Genomic DNA, 27,633 nt, shown 5'->3' on the forward strand with positions numbered 1-27,633 from the left:
AAACGTTATGACGTTAACGTCATGACGTGAGGACAAAGTGATGCACAACCTATCAGACGGGATGCATGGGAAACCAGTTTCCAGGCAACGGAACGCCACGTGAAATGCAACAGGAACCTATCAAAACTAGGGTTACCAGCCAACTGCAACACACTACATATATACAACGGAGGTCGGAGAGGAGCATCACAGAAGGGGTCACAGAAACATCGCTGCCACAAGGAGGAAAACATTCCTGCTATAACACAGGTGCGGTTCTATTACCGGCGAATATATTGCGTGGAGGGAGTATAGCGCTGACAATATTGCTGTCCTTCAGTAAAGCGGCGAATATATTGTGCCAAGGGGGTATACCGCCCACAATATTGTTGTCCTTCCATCCTGCTACCGGATAATATATTCCGCGGAGGGGCTATAGCGCACACAACATTCGTGTCCTTCGGCCCTGCTGCCTACCGTTCTCAACAGCTTCCCATTACCCTTTTCCCGCGATTCAGTGGGCCCGCTAAATACAAAAACACAATTACCAGTGAAACGAATACAAGAACGGAGGGTATTACAATACTTTCACTGCGCTTGCAAATCACTTGCCTCGCTACATTAAATAACCTAAACAACCAAAAAAAGGAATGAAACTAAAACAACCGCTCATTCATTTTTTTTTTTATTTTAAAAGTGTTGTTTCTTACTGCTTCAACGAAGTATTTACCCACTACCTGTTTCACATCTAAATTCACTGCGATTAGGACAATGTTGCCTTCACTACTCCACAATCTGCTGTACATGATCCTACTGCTTTCTAATACCAGGCAACTATAACAACAAAATATTCTTCACAAAATAATACTTCAACTTACTTTATGTACAACGATGGGGATAGGTTTTTACTATCTGTGTGTGACAGACATAGTGCTATACATAGAGAGTCTGAGTGACTGCTGTGAGGACCCCCCTCTTACCCCCTCCCTCTCCCCTGCCCCTCCCCTTTTTCAAATACATTTATATCCCTTAATATCAAACACACACACAAAAAAAAACATGCTAGCGCCCGTTTCATTTGTTCCCGAAACGGGCCTTTTTTACTAGTTGTATATATTTTAAGATTATTGCAATTTATTGATTATATTGTATTATATAATTTGTTTTTATTTTTATGATTTGTTCACTGCCTTGAATGGGAGAGACCCCTGGAAAAGCTTATGAATGTCAAATTAGATTAAAAGAAGTGATATTCCTTTTCATTAGAAATTTATATTTTTCCTCCTGGTTTTGACCTAATTGAATTTTTTAATCTATCAACAAGTACCTTATTGTCTGTAGAATTACACTTCAAACAAAAGTTTTCCTTTAGATATGGATTTCTTTCCCAGTTTCATTTGATTCTTTGCTTTTCAAGATGACCATACAATCACACAAGCAAGCACTTTAAAGGTGATATAATTGCTAGTTTATTTGTAGGCTGGTTGCCAAGCAGCAAAAAAACTTTGTCCTTTAGAAAGAAAAGGTCAGGTTGTTTTGCTGTATCCTATTTTGGAGAAAATTTAAGATCAATTCTAATGACCCTTTGTTGTTCTGTGGTGTACTGCTTTACAGTCTTCACTGTAAGTACAAAAGACATATTAAACTCCAAAAGTTCACACTGTGCAGATATTGGAATGTTGAAATTAAATGGCAGAAAAGTATAGTGCACAGTTCAGAAAATGTTGAGCTCATTTCAAGAATTGTCTTTCAAGGCATGCTACAGTTCCATGAAGCCATCCTTTAAATTTGCCTTAGTTAATGGAAGAGACTTGGTAATAGAAACGTTAGTGTTCTGCACCATTGAATAGAGCCATTTGAAAAAGTGCAGAATATACCACTGTTTTAACTAATTTCATAGACTTTTTAATGAGCTTAGTATACAAAGAGGGGTATTTTTTATATTTTCGAAAAAAGGAAAATGTCTATCTTTTTTATTTTTTTTAAATACCATTTTGAACAAGGTTTTATATTTTGTACCTTTTTTACCATTTTAGAAAAAAAATCTGTTCAAGTGCAAAATGTCAGAAATCAAGCCACTGGGATGTAGGAGGAGTCAGCATTTTTAGTACATCCCAGGAGAGCAATTGGGCACCCTAGGGGGCACTGCACTGGACTTCAAATAAATGCTCCCAGGTATACATCTCACCATTGCTCCCTTATCTTGTCTGCTTAACCCCCCAAAACCCACTACCCCCAACTGTACACCACTACAATAGCCCTTATAGGTGAAGGGAGCACCTGTATGTGGGTACAGTGGATTTCTGGTGAGTTTTGGAGGGCTCACAGTTTCCACCACAAGTGTAACAGCTAGGGGGAGGTATGGGCCTGGGCCCACCTGTCTACAGTGCACTACAGCCACCACTAGACTACTTCAGGGATCTGCAAGTTACTCTAATGAACATGAGTATAATATCTGAGGCTTGCATAGAGGCTGGTAAGCAATGTTTTTAATCACATTTTTGGGAGGGTGGCGGGGGGGGGGGGGGGGTCAGTGACTAATGGGGGAGTAAAGGGAGGTCATCCATGAATCCTTCCAGTGGTCATCTGGTAATTTAGAGCACCTTTTTGTGCCTTATTTGTTCTAAAAACAGGTCTAGCTCAAAACATCTTAGTTTTAGTCCTGGATGGTTTTGTTTTGGTCATAAGTACATACATAGGTATTGCCATACTGGGACAGAACGAAGGTCCATCAAGCCCAGCATCTTGTTTCCAGCAGTGGGCAATTCAGGTTACAAGTACCTGGCAAGTTCCCAAAACAGTACAATACATTTTAAGCTGCTTATCCTAGAAATAAGCAGTAGATTTTCCCCAAGTCCATTTTAATAATGGCTTGTGGACTTTTCTTTTAGGAAACTATCCAAACCTTTATTAAACCCCGCTAGGCTAACTGCTTTTACCACATTCTCTGGCAATGAATTACAGAGTTTAATTACATGTTGAGTTAAGAAATATTTTCTTTGATTAATTTAAAATGTACTACTTTGTAGCCTCATTGAGTTCTCCTTAGTCCGAGTATTTTTGGAAAGAGTAAACAGACGCTTCACATCTACCCGTTCCACTCCACTCATTATTTTATAGACCTCTATCATATCTCTCCTCATCTGTCTTTTCTCCAAGCTGAATACCCCTAGCCGCTTTAGCCTTTCCTCATAGGGAATTCGTCCCATCTCCTTTATCACTTTTGTTGCCCTTCTAATTCCACTGTATCTTTTTTTGAGATGCAGTGACCAGAATTGCACACAATATTCGAGGTGAGATCGCACCATGGAATGATACAAAAGCATTATAACGTCCTCATTTTCATTTTCCACTGCTCAGAAGGTTTCAACGTATCATCAACGGTGACGCCTAGATCCCTTTCCTGATTGGTGACTCTTAATGTGGAACCTTGCATTACATAGCTATAGTTCATAGAAACATAGAAACCTGACGGCAGATAAAGGCCAAATGGCCCATCCACTCTGCCCATCCTCTGTAACCCCTAACTCTTCCTTTTCCTAAACAATCCCACGTGCATATCACATGCCTTTTTAAATTCTGACGTAGTGCATTGAGAGGGCAGAGCTTCTGAAGTCTTTTCCTCCATTAAGAACATAAACTGTATACTGAGAGAATTTCTTGTTATCTTACGTATTTGAATAACCATTCATTTACAAGAGCCATAATAGATACTAAATGATTATTATTTTTGCAGTTTTAATATATTATTTTTGAATTTCTTTATATAACTTATTGTACTAGGTTAATTATAATTGAACCCTTTCCCTTAGCCAGAGATAACACAGGTCAGATCAGTGGAATGCTATATAGTTTAGGAAACACCTTTCTACTGGTAAATCCAGTACTCCACCTGTGCTACAATGTATGATCAATAAACTTTAGGAATGTACACAGTCAAAATTTTTGGTTCATTGCTGGAAATCATCTTGTTTTGGGGGTGTTCTTTTCCATTTCTTTCACACATTCACTTTAATGACAGCTTTGCTTGTTAGAATTTAATTCAGATAAATTGATTTGTATATGCACTAATTTCTAGGTGTTAAACTGATTTTTGCTTGCACTGAGAGGTCCTTTCACAAAGCTGTGGCAGAAATGGAAAAGTCCCATATCACCATGCACTAAGCCCATGTCTACCAAGTCATGAAATTACCGTTTTCCTATTATTTTGTTTTCAGGCTGTGCGGTAATGTGAGCATTAGCTGACAGCAACTGAAAAAAATAGCATTGGGTGGACTTGCTGCTTTTCTGTTTAGAAGGTGCTAAGTGGTCCCATGTTAAGCGCGCATAAACCAACTAACCGGTTTACGCTTCCATGCCCATTCTCTGGCCTATGACATGCCCCCAGCCATAAAAATTATTTTAAATAATAATTGTGAGATTACTGCATGCTTATGGCCAAACTAACCCTTTACTGTGTCCTGTGTTGGCCCATTTTTATCATATTAGGCCTAGTAAAAAGGATCTTTAAACTTTTGTGTGCTAATAAACTGAATGTATGCTAGTAAATGCACCTCCCTAATAAACATTGTACAATAATAAAACATTGGGGAAGCATGAAAAAGATTTAAAGGCCTAATTCAGTAGAGGTTTTATCCATAGAAACAGAATGGGGACATTTCATTTTTGAATAAGACCTGAAGTTACAGAGATGATGGTAAAAAAGGTTCTTGTGTTTGACATTGTCAGAGAAACAATATAGTGCAGTAATAGTTTCCACATGGTTTAAAGCCATTATTTATGTTATCTTCATGATGATTGATGTATGCTGCCACACAGCATCTAGAATAAAACAAGAGCCCGAAGACTGGAGCTATAGTATTAACATACACTGTTCCTTTACCTTGAAAACATTTAACATGGCAAGACAAACAAATGAGTTGTCAGTGCAAAATGACCTTTTTAAGGACAGAGAGAAGACAGACACCATCTTATTCTTTAAAACTTTCTCATCCTTCCCAGTATTTACTGTTTAAAAGTATATTTTAATCAATGACAGAACCAGATGAACAGGTGGTTTCAATGGTAAATTATGAAAGAAACTGATTATTATGATCTTTGTATTTTGAATGCATTGGATCATATAAAGACTTCTTCTGATACATAGACGAGAAAACCTGTGTACATGAATACGTGAGCATCCACCTTACTGAGATGGACCAAATGTCCTTCAAGCTCAGCATCCTGTTTTCACAAGTATCTAACGATCCAAAAAGAATATAATAGATTTCAAGCTGCTTATCCGAGCAATATGGATTTCCTAGGTCCACTTTAATAATGGTTTCTGCTTTTTTTTTTCCATTTAGGAATGTGTCCAACCCTTTTTTAAAACTGGCTGTGCTAACCACTTTTACCACATTCTCTGGCAAGCAATTTATTGTGTGCTGCTAATCCTTGTACTTTTGGAAAGAGTAAACTAGTCTCCCTGTTCCACTCCGCTCATGAATTTATAGACATCTGTCATATCTTCCCTCAGTCATCTCTTCTCCAAGCTAAAGAGCCCTAGCCTCTTGTATTTCCTCAAGGGAAGTTAGTTGTTCCCATCCCCTTAAAATTTTGGTTGCCCTTCTCTGTACTTTTTCTAAATCTGCTGCATCTTTTTTTGAGATGTGGTGACCAGAATTGCACATTATATTTGAGGTGCTGTCACACCATGGATCTATGCAAAGGCGTAACAATATTCTCTATTTTAGTCTCTTTTCCTTTCCTAATAATTCGAGCAGTAGTCCATTTTTTTGCTGCATTAGTCACATGTTAGTGGACCTATTATTGTAGCCATCTGCTAGTGTGGAGTGTATGTTGGTTTGTATTATGGATTATGTATGTTTTAAATTGTAAACCTCTTGGGACTAAGCGGTCTATACATTTTATTAAATAAATGTAGCTTAGTAAAAGGACCCCTTGGTAAAGAAAACACAAATGCCTCAACTATTACACTAAGAGGGAATTAATCAAGGTGTGGTAAAAGTTTGCCTTTCACTGCACCTTGACTCCCCGTGGTATTCCGTAACCTGCGGGATCCTGGTTCCGCAGGTTGCAGAATCCTGTGGTAGAGGAATAGTGCTGCTTGCGAGTCGCCTTGCAGCATTATATTATGTGCCCGAGAGCATCAGGCCGAAAAGCTGCATCCTGATCTCCTGTGCTTGTGCTAATTATGAGCTAAATAATGTTTTGTGTTTTTTAAGGGGTGTGTCAGGGAAGGAGAGTGGGTGTTATTGCACTAACCATTTAGTGCATCTGTATTACAGCACGCTAACTGATTAGTGCACGGATAATGAAGGAGCCCTTGCCAACTTCAAAATAGGTGTCTGTAAGTGCTCATGCAGTAATTTTTAAAAATGGTCACATACAATAGTGGTTTTTATAACTGCTGTAAAATGGCCTTAGTTCACTAAACTCATATCTAGTGCAACTATAAAATAAGCATTTGTCTGTTTGTTGAATCTCTGGCCATGTACTAATGTTAGCATGAGAGTGTGGCCATAAAAAAAAAAATTAATGCAATAGCAGTTACTGCCTCTTATTTAGAAACTGCTAAGGGCTCCCACGTTATGGACATGCTAACCAGTTAGTGCAACGATAATGTCAGCACGCTAGCTGAATAGTGCTTCTAAGCCCATTCTCCTTCCCTGACACAACCCCTCCCCAAAAAATTTTAATAAATACCGCGCACTTAGCATGCACAAATTACAAAACTAATGTAGAACGCTTTAATGTGGCCTGTATTAGGCCATTGTTTTTACTACTAGTACTAATCATTTCTATGGCCCTACTAGACATATGCATTGCTGTACACATGATATGCAGGTACTTTCACTGTCCCTAGTGTGCTCATAAGTTTTTGTTACTGGGGCAGTGAAGGGTTCGGTGACTTGAAGAAACTGCAGTGGGAATTGAAATCAGTTCCCCAGGATCTGTTCTATTGCACCAAGCATTAGACTACTCTTCCACACAGTTTTCATGTGTTAAATGCACATTAGCGCTTAGGGCCCCTTTTACCAAGTGGCAGTAGAGCTACTGCCACTTTGTCATGTTCCAGTCCAGCACTACCGCCAGCCTACTGTGGGAGCCAGCAGTAGTGCCACACTCACGTACGCCTTTTCCGGCTGAACCAGAAATTTTTATTTCTTTTTTTTTTTACCACCTGGGACTGGCAGTAATCAGGCAGCTCCACATGCTGCCCAGTTACTGCCAGGTTAGTGCAGGAGCCCTTACTGCCTCCTGAATAGGTGGCGATAAGGGCTCCCCACTGAAATGGCTGCACAGCAAGTGTGTACTTACCGCACAGCCATTTCCTTTTCTTTGGCTTTTCCCCCACTGCAGCGTGCGGCAAATCCACACACTGTGGCTGCTACAGGGCTCCTTTTACTGCAGCATAGTAAAAGGGGCCCTTAATTCAGCTTCGTAAATGGGCCCCAATATTAACAGTTTTAATAGAGGAAAGCAACTTGCCTAAAACCTCTTCTTGTGATGTAGTTAAAATAGTTTCAAATAAATATACCACAGGGACCTTTACCTTAGGAAATTACCTTCTGACCAGCCTCTCCACCACCTTCATACTTACGAGACTGGGAGACAGGGCGGCTAGATGGCAGATGACGTTTAATGTGAGCAAGTGCAAGGTGATGCATGTGGGAAAAAAGAACCCGAATTATAGCTACGTCATGCAAGGTTCCACGTTAGGAGTTACGGACCAAGAAAGGGATCTGGGTGTCGTCGTCGATAACACACTGAAACCTTCTGCTCAGTGTGCTGCTGCGGCTAAGAAAGCGAATAGAATGTTGGGTATTATCAGGAAAGGTATGGAAAACAGGTGTGAGGATGTTATAATGCCGTTGTATCGCTCCATGGTGCGACCGCACCTTGAGTATTGTGTTCAATTCTGGTCGCCGCATCTCAAGAAAGATATAGTAGAATTGGAAAAGGTGCAGCGAAGGGCGACTAAAATGATAGCGGGGATGGGACGACTTCCCTATGAAGAAAGACTAAGGAGGCTAGGGCTATACAGCTTGGAGAAGAGACGGCTGAGGGGAGACATGATAGAGGTATATAAAATAATGAGTGGAGTGGAACAGGTGGATGTGAAGCTTCTGTTCACGCTTTCCAAAAATACTAGGACTAGGGGGCATGCGATGAAACTACAGTGTAGTAAATTTAAAACAAATCGGAGAAAAGTTTTCTTCACCCAACGTGTAATTAAACTCTGGAATTCGTTGCCAGAGAAAGTGGTGAAGGCGGTTAGCTTAGCAGAGTTTAAAAAGGGGTTGGACGGTTTCCTAAAGGACAAGTCCATAAACCGCTACTAAATGGACTTGGGAAAAATCCACAATTCCAGGAATAACATGTATAGAATGTTTGTATGTTTGGGAAGCTTGCCAGGTGCCCTTGGCCTGGATTGGCCGCTGTCGTGGACAGGATGCTGGGCTCGATGGACCCTTGGTCTTTTCCCAGTATGGCATTACTTATGTACTTATGCTACTGACCTTTGTCTGTTCCACTTCTTCCTCTGTAGACCAGAAGGCTCATAATCCTTTTTCTTTGCTCAAAGTGAATTGTATTTATAAAAAAAATAAGAACTATTAAAGGGAGAAAGTGATGGGCCAGGGGTATGGGTTGGAGAAGTGGGATCATCTTCTGAGATTCTAATACTACCTACTTCTACCTTCTTCCTCTGCTTGACACTGAAACATGTTATTAGACTTTTGATCTTTGTATCATCAGTTTTAATTTGTGTAATTTGTTGCATTGATGCTTTTTATGGGGTTTTAAATGTGTTTTAATTAAATGCTGTTTGTACTAGCTGGTTCATTACATCATAATCTTTATTTATTGACTTGTGTTTTGTTCCCTTTGTACTATGAATTAAATGGCCTTCGTGGCCAAATTTGGAGGCTTCCCACCCACTCCTCCAGGAGGCCCCCAACGCATGATGGTCCATTGGGCTTTGCAACTCTCCTTCGTCTTCCCCGCACTGTCCCCATTAACCCTGATTTGGGGAGCATTAATGATGGGGAAAAAACACCCCTGGACCCTTCCTTTGGGAGGACCTCAAATCCCTTCTGGCTTAGTGTGCTTCCTTATACCCCTAGCCCTGACATGTAAAACAAAATGTTAAAAGTAATCCTCCATGGGGAAAAGTACCTGCAGCCTTTGTCTCAAAACAAATGGATTTGAAAACTGCTGTTTTAAGTCTGTAAGGGGTTATTTTGCCTATAACATTTTGCAAAATGGGCCTATTTTATAAAGGCAACATGGTGCCTATGTGCCTTTATAAAATAGGGTCCCAGAACTATTCTCTGTGGTGCACAAATGCTGTTTCTCAATTTTACACCTTCTCCAAGGCAGGTGCAAATATGTGTATGTCCTCTATGTGTACCCTTTTAGAAGGCTTCTATGTATGTTGTAAAAATAGGTGCTGTTTCTGTGCCCCATGTCTAAACCCTGTTTAACAAATAGAAAATGCTTTATAAAATGAACCCCTAAATGTGTAGGAAAACAACTTTTAGACAGCAGTTATGTTTGTGTACAGTTTTATTATCATTAGTATAAACCTTAATTTTCCTTTACTTTTTGTTGACATTTACTAATTCTTTCATAATGACCCACCCGTTGTTTTTTTGTTTGTTTGTTTGTTTTTGTATTATAGAGGTCCTTTTACTAAGCTGTGGTGAAAAGTGGGTTCTTCCTGCGCACTAATGCCATTTGAATCCCAGCCACAAAATGGCCGATATTTCTCTCTTTTTGTATTAATGGGTCACGCAAATTTTGCCATTAGAGCATGACCATTTTGTAGGCAATAAGTGCTCATGCGCTTAATGTAAATGTGCTAACCATTTAGCACAGGAACACCCACTCTCTGCCCCCGACATGCCTATATATTCTGGTGTGTGATTAGTGCATTCATTTGGCAGTTACCACAGGATGCCAGAGCATGTCCCATCCTGTGGTGCACCATTTTAATCTGCATGAGGCACACATTAGTGCCTAAGCTTCTAGTAAACGTTTTGCTTGTTTTATACTGTTTAAATATGCTTTTCTGGAACTAGTATAAGATCAAATACTTCTTTCAGTATTTGCAGATCTCAAATACAGAATTATTTGAAAAGGCAGGTGAAACATATGGAAAAGTGGATTTGGTTAGGCTTAAACTAGTCACTTTGAATGCGGGTGAGTTGCTCTCTTCTTTAAAAGAACAAAAATATTGGGCTATCTCAGAAAGGAAGGTAAAGATGTCGATTCTTGCGAGAAATTTTACCTCAATATGAGAGAACATTAGGAAATTACAGAAAGATTGGGTGGTTGAACTGGCTTTCTCATTTTTCAACAGTAGGCCAGATGAGTGGCAATCCTATCACACAAGCAAATATTCTTTGATACTCACATGATACCAGGGGAACCAAAGGGAAGATATATAGTTATGGTGGAAGTGCTGCATGGGATAAAGTTCATGCTTTGCAGTGTATACACACCCAAAGTATTCATTCACAGATTCCTTTCTGCTCAAAACTTACATTTTCTGATGACTATTATTTGGTTCTGGGACAACTTTAATATCACAAAAACCCACTAATATATAGTGGGCCTTCAAAGAAACTTCCAAAAGATGTAGAGTGAAAGGGAATAAATTTTTGATGGCCATATTGAGCTTAATAGAATTATTTGAAGAGGAAACTTTAACTGGGAGTTATTAAATTATTTGCTTTGATATTTATAGCTACTTTTAGTGGTCTGATTTCTTCTTTTTATTTATTTTAGCCATTTGGGGTGAATCAACCTGGACCCTACATCAGCTACACAACAGTTGATGCAAATGGATATATGAAAAATGCTTCAGGTATGATAAATTGTAAAATATGTTGGTGGCTGTTTTCAGGAACTATTAAAGAAGTGTAAAGTGTGGAGACCTTTCACTAGGCTGCGCTAGTAAATGAGCTTAATACATCCTTATATAAGCCCATTTGCACTAAGCCCATTTCTAGCACGGCTGTCAAAAGAGCTTTTTTCTATTTGTTGAATATCTAGCCGTGTACTAATGTTAGCATAAACATGCAGCCAATTAAAAAAATGAATACAAGAGCACTTACCACCTCCTATTGAGGAGGTGCTAAGGGCTCCCACATTATAAATGTACTAATCAGCACAGTGGCAATGTCAGCATGGTAGCTGATTAGCACATCTATGCCCATTCGCCACCCCTAAAATGCCCCCTCCAAAAATGGTAAAAATAAATACCATGCGCTTAGCGTGTGCGAATGAGAAAACTAACACACAACAGTTTTGTCAAGGGTTTTTTTCAGTGGTCCCTGCCATTATCAGGCACCTGATTTTATTATGGTTCCAAAAAAAGCCATCTCAGGTGCAAATCCTCTCTTTTTCTCTGGTAATACTTAGACCACTTTCCCCTGCTTTGAGCTACACAAGACCTTTCAGTTATCTTGCTTTGGTACTGGTCTAGTCCAAGGATTCTCAACCCATTCCTTGAGACACACCTAGCCAGTCGGATTTTCAGGATACCCACAATGAATATGCATGAGAGACATTTGCGTATGATGGAGGTAGGGCATTCAAATCTTATCTCATTCATATTCATTGTGGGTATCCTGAAAACCTGACTGACTAGGTGTGTCCTGAGGACTAGGTTGAGAACCCCTGGTCTAGAATAAAAGCAGAATGTGGAGACAGTAAACGCTGATGAATGTGCTGTTCTCTTCCAGTTGGAAGAAAGGAGCAAGACCTAACAATTGAAGGAATGGGTGTTTGTGAGATGAAGGAAGAGAGGGGGCAGGGGGCTGAGTATTAAATTAAGCCATATATACGTCATGGGAATGGGGGGTGGTAAAGGGAGGCAGAAACAATGGGGAGGGTAAGGTGGGGAACAGATGATGGGACTCTGTACTGAAGAAGTGCCACTGAGAGCAGGGATTTTACCAATCATTCCATCATGTAATGGGCAAAAGGACTTGGAGGGGGTGGAAAAAAATTTTAAGTGAATGTGAAGTTATATATAGTGTAACCTTTCTTATGCTGAGGTATTCATACAAAGTCTATAGAGTAAGTAAGTAGTATAAGTGCTGCTTATGTAACCGGATTCCTAGCAGATGAACTATGGAGTTTCAGTATAAAACTAGACTTTGAGCCCGTAAAAACTGGCTATTATAGGAAGGGGGGGTTGAAAGGCCCGCCCCCACCGCCGAGTTCGCTGCTGCCCCTCCCCCTCCGAGTTCGCGCCGTCACCACCCACCTTCCACCCGGCCGGGCCCTTGCTCCGCTATTGAAACAGCGAGGATCCGGGAACGCAGCACTGAGCTCTGCTGAGCTGCCGACGTTGGCCTTCGTTCTTCTTCTCTGCCTGCAGCTGCCTGTCCCGCCCTCGTGTGACGTAACGTCGTCGAGGGCGGGACAGAGGCAGAGAAGAAGAAGGAAGGGCGATGTCGGCAGCTCAGCAGAGCTCAGTGCTGCGTTCCCGGACCCTCGCTGTTTCAATAGTGGAGCGAGGGCCCGACCGGGTAGAAGGTGGGTGGCGGCGGCGACTCGGGTGGGGGGAGCGTTAGACGGCGGTGTCCCTCCCTCAGCAATGCGCAGTACAGACCCTCTGTGTTCCGCCCCCCGTCATCACATATTGACGTGGGGGCGGGGCAGAGAAGGTCTCTACTGCGCATTTGCGAGTGAGTACGGTCACTCGCCGTTTATATGTTTGATAGAATAAATGATCCTTTCCACCAGCAAAATCAGATCCCTGGTCATTACAAAGTATTGCGTCAATTGTTTTCATACTAGAATCATAGCTTTAGGAGTTTATTATTTAAAAGCAAAATGTGAAAGGATCACAGTTTGCTGTTGCTTACTTAAGTTGAAAAAATTTGCAAAGCCAGGTCCAGGTTTTATTACTGAAAAGTAATCCAGTCCCATACCGCTCATGATCAGGATGAATAAAATGTTATCAGTGAAACATTTCTCTATGTATTTTGTTATAAAGTGTCTGCATTCTGAGACATCCTGTGGATATTCTGGAGTTTGTTGTTGCAGCAGCATTCATGCAGTGCCATTGAATTGGTCTTTCACCTATCAGCAATCTCCATTCCCTTTAAAAATGAGGAAAAGGGCAACCATGGGGAGTATATCCAGTGTCTTCACTTAAAAAAGAAGAGTATTTTTACTTTAGGGTTATTGGATCGTTCCCACAGACTCCCACAATGTTTTTGCTGGCAGTCTTTCACCAGGGTTCAGACACACACAACAGATCTGTCCGGTTGTATTATAGGCCAATTTTCTACTGCATTCTTGAAACAGTGCTAAAAATAAAATGCACTTTTGTTTAAAAAAACATAGAGTACTTACTGTTCAAGGTTCCCTTTTTCCTTCCCTGTGGTATAGAAGGTGTCCAAGAGGGTTGTGTAAAGTCAATGGCATTTCATTCAGTTGCCAGTTTTTCATAAGTCTAACATATATGCAATAATCTGAAGAAAATTTAGCATTTCATTTATGAATACAGCAGTTTTTTGTTAGTAATTTATCAGTAACTGATAAGATGTAGAGTTATGAATACAAGTCACTTAACCCTTCATTTCCCCAGGTACAAATAAGTACAAGTATATACTATGTAAACCGTTTTGAATGTAGTTGCAGAAACCACAGAAAGGTGGTATATCGAGTCCCATTCCCCAATAACACTCCTAGATCATGATTTATGACGTTCATTAACAAACTTCTACAGTTAAGGATTTTGCATGTAAACCACTCAGATGCCTATATGTAGGCTTTGCAGTGGTATATCAAAAGTCAAAAAAAAAAAAAAAGAGAAAGAGAGATATGACCATTTTTTTAAATTTCATTTTTTTTTAAAGCGAAAGGGGATGGGACTTGATATACTGCCTTTCTGTGGTTACAATCAAAGTGGTTTACGTATTATATACAGGTATTTCGAAACCCCTTAGGGGCCCATTTACTGAAGTGTGGCAAGTTTTTTGCAATTACTGTGCTGTAACAGCAAACCTTAATGCAAAGGCTGTGCAGTAATTGTTAGGACATACCCAGTATGTCCTCTGCAGGAACTAAAGATTACACATGCAGATTTGGGCGTGTGTCCAATCTCCCTGCACATTTCTTTTTTTCAAATCAAATTTGCACGTACATGTTGCTAAAAAATAAAAAGTCCACATTAATGAGGAAAAAGGAGATACAAAAAAAATCGAATCAGTTAGATGTACAAAACATCAGACCTTGGTACCAAAATATCTAGAACCCAATTGTAAATCCCTCATCTATATGACAAGAAGAAAAGAAAAAAAAACCTATAAATCACTTATTTTCTTTTTGAAGTAGCAATCGCTCCAACTGAACAGATTAAAAAAACACGTAATTAGAATCTGGAAATTTAATCAAACACTTGCAGGGGGATTTCAAGAAAACATTTGCTCCTACTGCAAGAACATGAGCCTTTAATTGCAGGAAAGCTCTTCTACATATCTGTGTTATACGAGCCATATCTGTAAAAATTTGTACTTTAGCTCCACAAAAAAGGAATTTTTTTTTTTTTTTTTTACTATCGTAACACATACTTTATCCTGTTCATTGGTGAAAGACACCTTTCAGACGTAGTATCTGAAGTAGTTTCTAAGAATTTTGTTAAATAGATAATACATCTAGGTCACGCTCTTTCTGCTTTCCCTGGATAACATATTAAGGTAAATAATAATATGCAGAAAATAACATCTGGTCAGATTCAGTTAACATCAAAACCTCCTTAAGATATTGTCTCAACAAAATTTCAGCTGATAAAAGACCTCAAACAGGAAAGTTCAAGATCCGAATATTTATATTCTTCATCTGATTTTCCATTGTATCTAATTGCCTATGATGGTTCAAGTAATCTTTAATCCCAGACGTACTGACACATTGCAAAGTCATAAGTTGAGTCTCTTGTGATGTTAAGCAAGACTGTCTCCTTGTGATTTTAGTTTCAGTTTCTTCAAAGTGTGAAACCACGTTGTAAAAATTCACATGCACAATCTTCTATATAACTAGCAGAGTCACTTCCCTCTTCAGGACCTCATAATTCAGAGACAGAAGGGTCCATCCAAACTACTGATTTTAATGATGTAACCATCCTACTAGATCCTCACTAGCTGTAACGTACATTTACGTGTGTGTGTGTGTATATATATATATATATATATTGTGAAGATGAGCCTATTGTGAAGATGAAGCTCCCACCTCAGGATCCCTGGTCCCTCTTTCACTCAGGGTGAGCTGGTTCTCAGTATGCAGATTTTATGCAAATTATTCTACTACCCCTTTCTGCTCAGGGTGACCTGCTTCTCAAAGGCAAACACAGTCAGGTCTCACCAACAGGATATTCTCTTACAAATCTTTTATTCCCCCTTCCTGGGGCACACTTCTTCCAGCTTAAAACACTTTTACAAGCTTAAACAGTCCTTCCAGCTTAAACATTTCTTCCTAGTCAGTTCAATCTTCCAGCTTAAGCACCTGGACACTCAGTCCTTCCTTGTAACATGAACACCCCAGTCCTTCCTTATAACCCGGACACCCAGTCCGTCCTTGTAACACACAGTTCTTATAACTGGCACTCTAGGGCCTTCTTACCCCAGCCAGCTTCCTTGCTTTGCACACAGTTCACCACCAGTCCAAAGGGCTCAGCCAGTACTTCACATGGGGACCTCCTGCTTCAGCTACCAGCTCTCTTCTTCCGCTGCTAGCTCTCCCCTCCCCCTCACCACTCAGGTGGGGTATTAAGTGTTTAATGGCCAAACAGGACCCAGCCCATAACCTGCTGCACCTGTTTCCACCTCCAGGACTCTCCCCGGTCCTAGCGACCTACTTCTATACATCCCCTTACTGACTCACCCAGCCCTTCTCCCTGGACCTTTTAGGGGAACAGCGCCCTCTAGGGGCCTAACCAGGGTAGGACAGCCTCTTCCTTCTCACAATATAGATATATAGTTAAATATTTCAAGATGGGGATGCGCCTATATGTATATAATACACAGAATTATATTTGTTACAGCTGTTATGGTAGTGCTGTTGTAATGTGTGTACAGTAATAAAGCGTGCATACTATTGTGCTCTTTTCTTTGCAAAGCACCTAATGGTCTGGCAAGCAAAGCCAAAGGAAAGTGGACTGCTTGCAAGACCATGGCTGCAGTTTTAGATGGCGGAAGGGAAGCAGAAGAAGAAGACTGGGATCCAGATGAGGGGGAAGAAAAGTAAGAGCTTGGCTTAGACCAGAGAGGCATAACAGAGTGCTACATTTGTGCTGAGGAAGGGGAGAGGGGACTGAATTTTCAGCAAATTTCTGCTTATGTTTTTTTATATGCTGAAAGGATATAAGTACAGTGCAGGTTAATAATAAACTGATAACTAAAAGAGTAATTATAGGAGCATGGCTGCACCGTCCATTGGGAAAATAGTTTGCTTCTGCATTTTGTGGAACAAAGAAAATCATTTAAAAGCATTCAAGAGTGCATCAATACATCTTGTTTTTTTAGTTTTTCAGACCTTTGTTACAAATACCAATCCATAACTATTCTACAAAATTCCTATTATGTCTCTAAATGATTTTAGCTAAATTGTAATTATATACTGTCAATATTCTCTTAGAAGTGGGTTCCAGTAGCTGTTGGTGGTTCTGCTCCATTAACTTAGAAATCCAATATTATACCTTATAATCATTATCTTAGAAAAATAGAAACTGTGGCTGTTATACTTAAATGCAGCAACTTTTCTTTCAGAACACCTTACGTTTATATATATATATATATATATATATATATATATATATATATATATATATATATATACATTAAGTGGGGTGCAGTTACATTTCAATTCATGTTTTTGTGACTGCATGAGGCCTGGAGATTGACTAAATGTCTTTATTCTCCCCAGAAATGAGTATCATTACAGGGAAGCTGAAGGGCACATGCCTTGCTCTAGCTTTTGTGAACTTAAAGGTCTGGGAGTTAGCACTATGGATTGTAAATTAGGAGGGTATAGTTGGATACATTTCTTAAATACTTTTTTCATGTTTATTTTCCCCTTGTATATTGAACCTCTGTCCCCACTATTCAAGAAATCATAATTCTAGGATCAGAAATGTAAGGGTTGTAAGAAGGGCTATAGACTTAATTTATCATGGAGGCATAGGCCACAACAACTGATGCAAAATTGAAGTTCTTGTGGCCTATGCCTTGATATGGTGTTCTAGGTCATTGTGTCAGACTAAGTCACTTGCAACTGCACAGTCCTTCCTATTTCACTGCTATCAATTTTTCAGATTTTTCAGACCCTACCTGCCCTCCCACCTATCGCCCCATCTCCCTCCTCCCTTTCTTATCCAAGCTACTTGAATGTGCTGTTCACCACCATTGTCTTGACATTTTCATCCCAAGCTATTCTTGATCCATTTCAATCTGGCTTTTTCCCTCTACATTCAACTGAAACAGTCCTTACTAAAGTCTCCAATGACCTGGTCTTGGCCAGATCCAAAGGTCTGTATTCTATCCTCATCCTTCCTAGTCTGTCTGCTGCTTTTGACACTGTTGATCACCATCTACACCTTGATACCAAGGTCTACCAAGAGGTCTGTCGCTGCACCATGGTTTAATGATGATCTTCAACAACACAAAACCACTTGCAGAAGACTCGAAAGGGCCTGGAAAAAGCACCAGGACACACAAACTCTAAATGCTGGGAAGACATCTCAGAGAAAGTATAAATATGCAATTAGACAATCAAAAAAACTCTATTATAAATCTAAAATAGGCCCGGATTACAAAGATTTGAAACAACTCTACTTTTTTGTTAACAAACTAACAGATACTACCTCACTCACATCCGTCAGTAAAGGTATTCCACCAGCTGCAATTTTGGCCAAGTATTTCAAAGAAAAAATCATAAACTTGCAGAGTTCCCTACCGCAGAGCAGTTTGATTTTCTCAGTGGCCTGGATCCGGGCTCAGGCGAGCACCCAGCTGACCGATCATTCTCACTCTTCGCACCTCTTACTGTTGATTCTGTCCTGCAGGAGCTCCGCAGACTTTCCAGTAAATTTTGCAAATTAGATACGTGTCCAAACTCAAATGTGCTCCTCATTGCTTCATAGCTGATTTGACGCTGCATTTTAACTACATGCTTGGTATTGGCATGTTCCCTGAAGCTTATGGAAACATCTTACTTACCCCGATTCCCAAAGATGTCAAGAAAAACAGCCATGATCTTGCCAACTATAGGCCAATTGCGTCTATTCCGCTTTTCGTGAAACTAATGGAGAGCATGGTGTACAAACAGCTCAACATGCAAGTTCAATATATTGCATGAGTCACAGGATTCCGTCCACTCCATAGTACAGAAACAGTGCTTGCCAACTTTAAAAAGGATATAGCTGTTGGAAAGAGAATTCTGCTTTTACAATTCGACATGTCAAGTGCTTTTGACATGGTGAACCATAACATCCTACTTCATCTTCTTGAGTACTTCGGTGCCAGTGGAAATGTATTAGCATGGTTGAAAGGTTTTTTAACCACAAGAACCTACCACGTTTGCTCTAACTCAAGCCTATCGCCTCGCTGGAAAAGCAGCCTGTGGAGTGCCTCAGGGCTCACCGCTTTCCCCAACTCTCTTTAACATAATGCTGATTCCTCTGGCCATAGCCCTTTCCAAACTTGGTCTCCACCCATTTATCTATGTGGATGACATCACGATTTCTATTCCTTTTAAAGACTTAAGTGAAATAGCCACTGAAATACACCTTGGATTGCACACCATGCTGGATTGGGCCAACACTTTTAAATTCAAATTCAATGCTGAGAAAACACATTGCCTTATCCTCTCCTCTCCCTACAACAAGTTCACGACCTCTACATTAATCACACCTGAGCTTGTCTTACTGATCTCTGAGACTCTAAAAATATTAGCCCAATATATCTGAATTACTTGTAAAGTGCTGACAATAACTTACTGGGTTTATACATGTTTCATCTCAAACCTATAAGAAATAGTAGTTATAATGTAGAATTTTATTTTTTCAATATCCCTTCAGAATCTTTAGAGCACTGGTTAAAAATACTGTTTTCAAGAGGAGCCCTGTAAGTGGTATTTACTTTATAAGTTAATTTTTACATGTCTGTACTGTTTAATGATTATCCTACTGTTTGTTTAGCCCAGATACCTCAGACTGCGAATGACTCATCTCTGCAGCAGCAAGGTGTATAAGCAATTTGCTACATCAATGCTTTCAATAACTTCCATTTATTTCTTCATTTTTTATTATTATGAACACTAGTATAAGGACAGTTATTTAGGCAGCACTTCTCTGTCATGAAACATCCTAAGCATCAAAGCACATTTTTGCCCAGTGTTTGAAGATCATCTATCTGCAAAACAAATAAATGTAAAAAAGAAAATACATAAAAACAAAAGAGCTTTTCCCTACCTCCCAAAATTGTATGCTGTATTTGTTTCTTTGCCTAGAATATAGGTTTTTGTGGCTAGGATTCTGATAGTCTCTTATTTTGTCTCTTTCCTTTGATTCTTCTTGAATTTGGTTTGTGTTTGATGTGTGATTATATAACTAATGTGCATTAGAAGATACGAAAGAGAATAGACTTTCCAGTATGTGACTAGATTAAGCAAAGTGGCCCATCTCTATGCTTAATATTACTTCAGTGAAGTGTGGCAACCTTTCTAGAGCATATAGTAAGTCCATGTTGAACAAAATCATTCAATATGATGAAGTGAAACTTGAATGCTGCACTGACAGTTTTGAGTGCTTTAGTATTACATTTTCCTTCACTTAAGAACATACCATGCCAACTATTGAAAATATTTAGTAGGACTATGAGCTCTATTTTCAAGTCATAAATATTTTATTGAACATTTTTGGGCTGGATTCAATAAATGGCGCTCAAAATTCAATGCAGAAAAAAATCAGCACTAAATGGTATTCTGTAATGGGGGTTTGGAGAGCAGCATCTTTTATAGACTAGCGCAGAGCATCAGGATCTGTTCTCAGATTAGGGCGCAAGGAGTTACACAAAGTGTAAATCCGAGCCCAAAAGTTGGGCTCTGATCCGTACTATTCTATAACACTTACGCATTTTAAGGGAACGTCCCTGACTCACCCATGCCCTTCCCCTGACCACGCCCCCTTTGCAGGTTCATACGGAAACACTTAGGCACTATATGAGTGGGCGCATACGTGTGTTTTCACATGGATCTGCCGTTTCTGTCCCGTATGGTGCCTTGCATCTCTTAGAACGCTTTTCTGAGCAGAAAGTTCAGCACGGAAGTCGTGTCTAACTTTCAGCACCCTATATAGAATTTCCCCATTTATGTTCCCCCATCTTTACAAGCATTTCATACAACTATTTCAGTAAACATAAAGATATAGAGCCCAATGTATTATTTCGCTATTTCCTTAGCCAGGCGCTCTCCTTGGATATTCAGTGGCAATACACGGATAGTGCTGCTGAATATCCTTACAGATCAACTCTGCATTCTCTGTGATAGTTTCGTGCCAGTGCATGGGCAGAGTGGCAAGTTATCTAGAGAACATGATATTCAGATTTCTATCTGAATAAAGTTAGGACAGAAAAAAAGCTATCATAATTTTATACTAATAATTAGCCATACAGCGGCCTGAATATCACCACTGTCCTAATAGCAACGGTTCAGCCCAGTATACCTCAGTATACCTCAGACTTCTGTTGTAAAGTACCGGAAAGGCTAGTTGACATACCATGCAGTACTGTGATCACTAGTGGTTAGGGTGGTGGACTTTGGTCCTGGGGAACTAGGTGGTGGACTTTGGTCCTGGGGAACAGGGTCCTGTTTACTAAGCTGTGCTATAGGCACGCAAGCCTTTTTAGTGTGCGCTAAAAATTAGCTAACACTACAGACACCCATAGGAATATATGGGTATCTCTAGCATTTAGAGCGCACGCTAAAAACGCTTGTGCACATTAGTAAACAGGGCCCTTGGTTTTACTGGATTTTTTGTTGTCATATGAAGGATACATTTTATTTACCACCACATTTGTGATGTCCCCATACTCATAACATTAGTAGTAACAAGAAGCTTAGCAAAATATTAATCTCTTTTGAGCAGAATATGAAATTATAAGACAACTAGAAATGTAAAGGACTTTTAGAGCAACCAAATCATCAGCCAAGGAAAATGTAACAGGGCAAATTGTTCATTTATGGTTATTGGGTCCAAAGGAAAGAATACTAGACAAAAGAAAGTGTTTACTGTCAAAAAAAATACCTGACTGGAAAAATTGTCAACACCCAAATGTTTCTATCATCATTACTATTCTGCAGTAATCCCTGCTAAAATGTGGCCATGTTTTAACATTTTACAGTAAACAACTGATGGGAGACATTTTTGGACTTTAATAGTGTATGGAAGAAATGCTGGAACATTTCTAGTATCTTCTCACAAGAAACACTACGGAGAGTCGAAATAATTGCTCCATCTTAAACTACAAGAAAAATGTTGCGTTCTGGGATTTGTATGTAATTTAGGGAGATGATTTCCTGGATAAGGAAACACATTTAGTATAACAATATTTTTTTTCAGTGACATGGTAGTGATTTAAGACACAAATCCCAGTTTAATTTTTCATGTTTTGCATTTTCATTACCTGATTTTGCAGCGTACAGAAAATCAATAAAAACAATTTAGAATACATTTTACATTCTGGAATCCAGATTGCACTGAAAGTAAATAGAGTATATCCTGAAATTTAGTACGAGTGACCTGTATTGTCACTCTTGTGTTTGTGTATTCACTTAGGGGGTCTTTTACTAAGCAGCCGTAGAGTTTCTAGCTCGCGGTAGAAATCAGCTGGCGGTAAATGCCGAGACACCCAGAGGAATATAATGGATGACTCAGCATTTACCGCCAGATGATTTCTACCACAAACTGTGGCTTACTAAAAAGACCCCCTTAGTTATCACAGTGATGAATGCCATTACTGCCAGTGGAAGAATTGTTGAAAATAATGTGCCTTCCTTGTATCCAACATCTTATAATTAGTGTAAATCTTTTCTATGCATTTTAGTCATAGGCAGTCATTTCAGACAGGCTTGTAAATAATTTTAACAAAGAATATGATTTTCAGGTGCTTTCCCCAAGCAACTTTAGTTTGAAATCATAACCTCATTATACGCTTAATTTAACCATGATTAAAACCTGCTGAATTCAATCTTACTCCACCCAAATTTACATTCATTAGTAACCAACTGAATAGACTTTTATGATGTCTTCTCAAGGTTGAGGTGTCCTGGTCCATATAAGCAATGCCTGAACTACCTACCCTTACAAACTAGCAGATCAATAATTACCATAATTAGATGAGGCTAATCTAATAATACACATACATGCAAGTGCAGTGAAATTAAGATTCTCATTTGCCACCTGATGCATTGTATTAAAGTTCAAAGTCTCTACTAGACACATTAATGATAACACCATTAAAGTCCCTCAGAAATGTGCACCATATAGATTTATCATATCACATTGGCATTGTAAGCCTGATGAAGTGATGTCTGCCCTGAAGAACTGCGGTCATCACTGCTATCATACTGCATGGGAATATGCATCATTTAGGATTGCCCCACATGCAAAATGTTAATGGACAAGGAAGTACTGGAAGTGGCACAGGGTTCCTTTCATGGCTGTTAGATTAGCTCCCGTGGCTTTTGCAGTTTTCACTGCAAAGCTAGGAAAATACTTGCTGTGAGTTAAGCTCAGTTTCCTCAAAAGATGAGAAGAGCGGTGGGGCCTTCATTTTTAAGCTATGTGGCAATCTTGTACAAGGCTGTGATCCACTGAGGCCCACACAAAAAAAGTCATCCAAATAATGGGTAATCATGCTGTATGTGGTGTTAACACTATCTACAAATGTACCAAACATTTTAAAATAAGTATATGAAATAGAGTATTCCATTAGCAAACATTTTGGGGAAAAAATGCTAAAATGAAAGTGATTTGAAACTGTCAGGATACACTGGTGAAGAGCATGAGTGCATCCTGTCCTCAGTCCCTCACAGATGTCAAAGTATTCATACGGTGTAAAATATGCTTCAGGGGAGATGAAACATCAATAAATTGTGAATTAGCAATATTTGCCAGATTTCTTTTTAGTTACTAGGTTTAGAGAAGATGTTTAAGGAGCAACTCTATGGCACCACAATGGGATGCGCTTAGTGCCAATTCTATAATGTCACAGGCAGATCTAAGCCATTACAGAATACTAGCACAAAGCTGAGTTGGTGTGTCTAAGTCAGTGGCCGATGTAAGTTGGCATATGCCTAATTGCTCCAAGCAATGTGCACAACTGATAGTATTCAATAAGTTGTACACATTGCTTGGCTCTGCCCACATGAATGTGCCCCTCACCATTGCACGTTAAGGGGTGAATTCTTTATATGGTGCCAAGAAAGCCACACTTAGTGCTATTCTATAAACCTCGCCTAAAGTTAGGCGTGGTTTATAGAATATGCATAGCACTCGTTCCCACGACTAAAATGTAGGCGTGACCATTTATACAAACTAAAACCAGGTGTAAATGCCCATGCCTAACTTAGGCACATACTGCTACGGGACATGTTTATCCACTCCTCCGTATGCAACTTTCTTCAAATCAGTCACCTTACTTTCTAATTATTCCTACTTTCTTACCCATCTATATGTTACAACTTTGCCTTACCCTTCACTACCAATTATAATGTTCTATTACATATTGTGTTGACATTGCTAGTATACCATGCCATATTTTGTATTGTTTTCGAATATTTTTACTGCTGTAATTGCCTATTGCTCATGTTTGATCTATTCTTACTGTACACCGCCTTGAGTGAACTCGTTTAAAAAGGCGGTAAATAAATCCTAATAAATAAATAGGTGCAGATCGGACATATTCTATAACAGTGTGTGTAATTTTTAGGAATGCCCACAACCTGCCCATGCCTCTCCTATGGCCATGTCCTGTTTTGAGATCCACATGTTAGACTTTACACACACAACTTTACAAAGTATGCTTTGAAAATTGCTTGCGTAAATTTTGATTAGTGCCAGTTAGTGCTGATAATTGCTTGTTAGTGTCCAATTATCGGCACCGATTGGCATGTTAACCAGTTAAGTTGCGCAAGCAGTTTAGCCAAATTTACATGCACAACTTTAGGCGCTGCATATAGAATCTGGGGGTGAGTGACTTTATAAAATAATGCCAAGCACTCACACATACAAATGCCTATTATTGATACCTCTGACACATATAAGTGTGAGCTTTCTGTATATTATATGCATAGTAGATGCCAAATTATAAAATGTGGGAGTTAGTATTTGAGAGAGAGGTCTGCTTGGAAAAGGACAAAAGGACCAACCACGTGGGGCAATCTTAGGTAGTAGTAGTAGTAGGTAGCAGTCAAGTGCTTTGTCGAAGGTGTCTTTGGCATGCCATAGTGTAGGGGGCCATGATTTAGAATTTTGATGCAGTGGCTAAAACCACTTAGAGGAGCATAATCGAACGGCGCCAGCCATCTATGGGGCCGGCTCCGCAAAGGGGCGGAGCCAACCGTATTATCGAAAAATATGGCCGGCCATCTTTTCTTTCGATAATACGGTTGGGGCCGTCTAAATCTCAACTTTTAGATCAAATGTTGAGATCACCGGGTTTACAGATGGCCGGCTTCGGTTTTCGGCCATAATGGAAACCGGACCGGCCATATGAAACCCGACGAAATGCAAGTCCTTTGGTCGTGGGAGGAGCCAGTATTTGTAGTGCAGTGGTCCCCCTCACATGCCAGGACACCAACCGAGCACCCTGTCACGGTAGCAGCTAACGAAAATGGAATGCAAATGATCTACAGGTTATTATAATGAGCTAATTAGAAGATTCACAGCTGTTTTCTGGCCCCATGCACTGTGGAAAAAAACGGGAGATCTACACCTCTCATTGGGGCTGCGCGGGACCCATGCAGTGGAGGATGCCCACACTGTTGGGATACAGTACTTCTGGATGTTTAGATCTTGCTGATCAGTTATGCTATGACTGACTTGTTCTAGAGTGCTGTATTTTGTGATGCTGTTTTGATAAATGTTCAATAATGACTTCATACAACTTAAAAAAGTGGGAAAAAATCCAAGTGCTTGTCAGGGATGTCCATTTTTTTTTTTTGAGTGAAAGGATGTCCCTCTCTGGACGTCCTTTTTGGACGGCCATCTCTGGATTACAAGACCCGGTGCTCTAACCACTTGGCCACAGCTCCACTTACTTGGATGTCCCTCCCTTTTGATTGTGCCCCTTCAGGCCTCTCTCAGCCAATCACAGACAGCTAAATGCGCTGTGATTGGCTGAGAGAGACCCCTGTCTGTGATTGGCTGAGAGAGACCTGAAGAGGCATAATCAAAAGGAAGGGACATCCAAGTAAGTGGAGCTGTGGCCAAGTGGTTAGAGCACCGGGTCTTGTAATCCAGAGGTTGCCGGTTCAAATCCCACTGGTATTACTGAAAAAACTGAGTAAAAATAGTTTTGATTTAGGACGTCCCTGATGAGCAATTCGATTTTTTGTGGGGGGGGGGGTGGGAGGGGATTGGTGACCACTGGGGGAGTAAGGGGAGGTCATCCCCGATTCCCTCCAGTGGTCATTTGGTCAGTTGGGTCTCCTTTTTGAAGCTTGGTGGTGAAAAAAAAGGGACCAAGTAAAACCGGCAAAATGCTCGTCAAGGCCGGCTTTCTTTTTTCCATTATCGGGCGAAGCTGGCCATCTTGTGAGCACGCCCATGGCCCGCCTTCACTACCCAACCGACATGCCCTCTTGAAATTTCTCCGGCTCTACAACGGAAAGCAGTTGGTGCCGGCCAAAATCGGCTTTCGATTATACCGATTGGGCCGGTTTCAGGAGATCGCCGGCCATCTTCCGATTTGTGTCGGAAGATGACCGGCGATCTCTTTCAAAAATGAGCTGGATAGTGTGGATGTAGGGATATATATGTATTGGGGAGCACAGGAGCCAACTTTTCAGAATTATTGGGGGGTGCTAAGCCCAATGGAAATAGCCTTTCCTTGGACACATACAAGGAATTTTCTCAATATTGGGGGTGCTCAAGCACCCACAGTACCCACACAGTCTTTGGGGAGGGATTTCTATTTATGATGCTGGGGGTCACTCAGTCAAAACTGGGGTTTAATTAGCTTTGTTTTTAAGTAACTCTACACTTTCCATAATGCACTTTTGGAAGCAAAGCTCGATATAAAAGGGGTGGAGAAACCTGACACAAAAAGCCAACAGAATGAGCAGGATCTATTTCCATGTCAGGGGAAAAAAAACAACACTCAAGCCTCTAAGGTCACTAAAACTGAATTGCATTATCACTAGCCTTGAACCCCCACCAGCCAGTGACCACAAATAAGATTACCTGCTGGGTTTTTTTCTAAATGTATTGTTTCTTTAAGACTGTGCTAAATTGAACCATGTGACACTGTACAAGGGTCTTGTGGATTAGTAAAAAGAAAGGTGAGTATTCTTGTCCATGTCCTCCTAAACTTCTCATCTATATTGCCTGTTTTCTCCACCATTGATTTGAGCAATCCCTGTGGGCTTTCAAAATGTACTTGGACATGCTTGCTCTTGCAAAGCCTTTCAAGATTTATGGAAGTAGAGCTCTACAGTTGGGGTTTTCAGTTCGATATTCAGTCTTTACATTAGTAATGCTTTTACTACAAGCAATGATAGAGTCTCATTGGGATTTGCAGGCTCTCCATAAGATAATGGAACACTTCCAGCAGTACCGTTAGAAGCACAACTGAAAATATATGTTGGTAGATATAAAAAACATTGCAGTAAACATACCAGATTTAAAAAGCCATACAGAGAAATTATAAGCACTGATCATTGAGCATATTGATGAGGACTGTTGGATGAAACCCATAAGATCAATATACTGTCAGCATTTCAAAATTCATTATTTACAGTAAATGTAGGCAAAAAAAAATCTTTACTCATAAGATGACCTCATATTTAACCTAATAACAAAACTTATAGCAGGAATGTACCTAAAACATCGTAATACTTGGAACTTTAATAGTTGCTAAAAAGGTTTGTTTCTTTTGTTAGCTGTGTCCTGAAGCTATGAAATCCAGTATGCTTGCCATTTGTAATTAGTGGTAAAGTGTTTGCCATGTACATTCTGAACTTTCTGTTTCTGGAGCCAAAGGCTTAATATGTTTAACCTTTTAAATGTGACTTATCAGTTCAGGTCTCAAAAATGGTTTTCACAGTTTTATAATTATACAATGTACTTTATATTTCACTGATACTCAGATCTGATGCGTTCTCTGGGCATCTGCCAGTCTTGGCTCTTAAGTATTGTTGGATCCAGTGTACCTCAGAGTGGATTGCCAACTTGTGTATAGTTTAATTGCATTTTTTGAAACACTAATTGGTATTTGTTTATAGTTCTCAGTTTTTTCATTGTTCCTACTTTGGTATTTCGTTGGGGATGATCGTAGAGCTTACTACTCGGGGGGGGGGGGGGGGCTGAGCTAGTCCTAATTTCACTCTTTTGATGCATACAGCTATCTTCTTTTC

At 39.9% G+C, this 27,633-nt stretch overlaps 1 protein-coding gene across 1 annotated transcript in view; it reads left to right on the forward strand.

Moving 5' to 3' along the window:
• The window catches only part of ITFG1 (integrin alpha FG-GAP repeat containing 1), a 312,588-nt gene that overhangs the window by 234,975 nt on the left and 49,980 nt on the right, over positions 1–27,633 (forward strand). Inside the window, exon 14 of the mRNA XM_030204383.1 lies at positions 10,774–10,852. Coding sequence (XP_030060243.1) covers positions 10,774–10,852 — 79 coding nt within the window. The remainder of the gene's footprint in view (positions 1–10,773; positions 10,853–27,633) is intronic.

Source organism: Microcaecilia unicolor, chromosome 5, assembly GCF_901765095.1.
Source record: "Microcaecilia unicolor chromosome 5, aMicUni1.1, whole genome shotgun sequence".
Taxonomy (NCBI): Eukaryota; Metazoa; Chordata; class Amphibia; order Gymnophiona; family Siphonopidae; genus Microcaecilia; species Microcaecilia unicolor.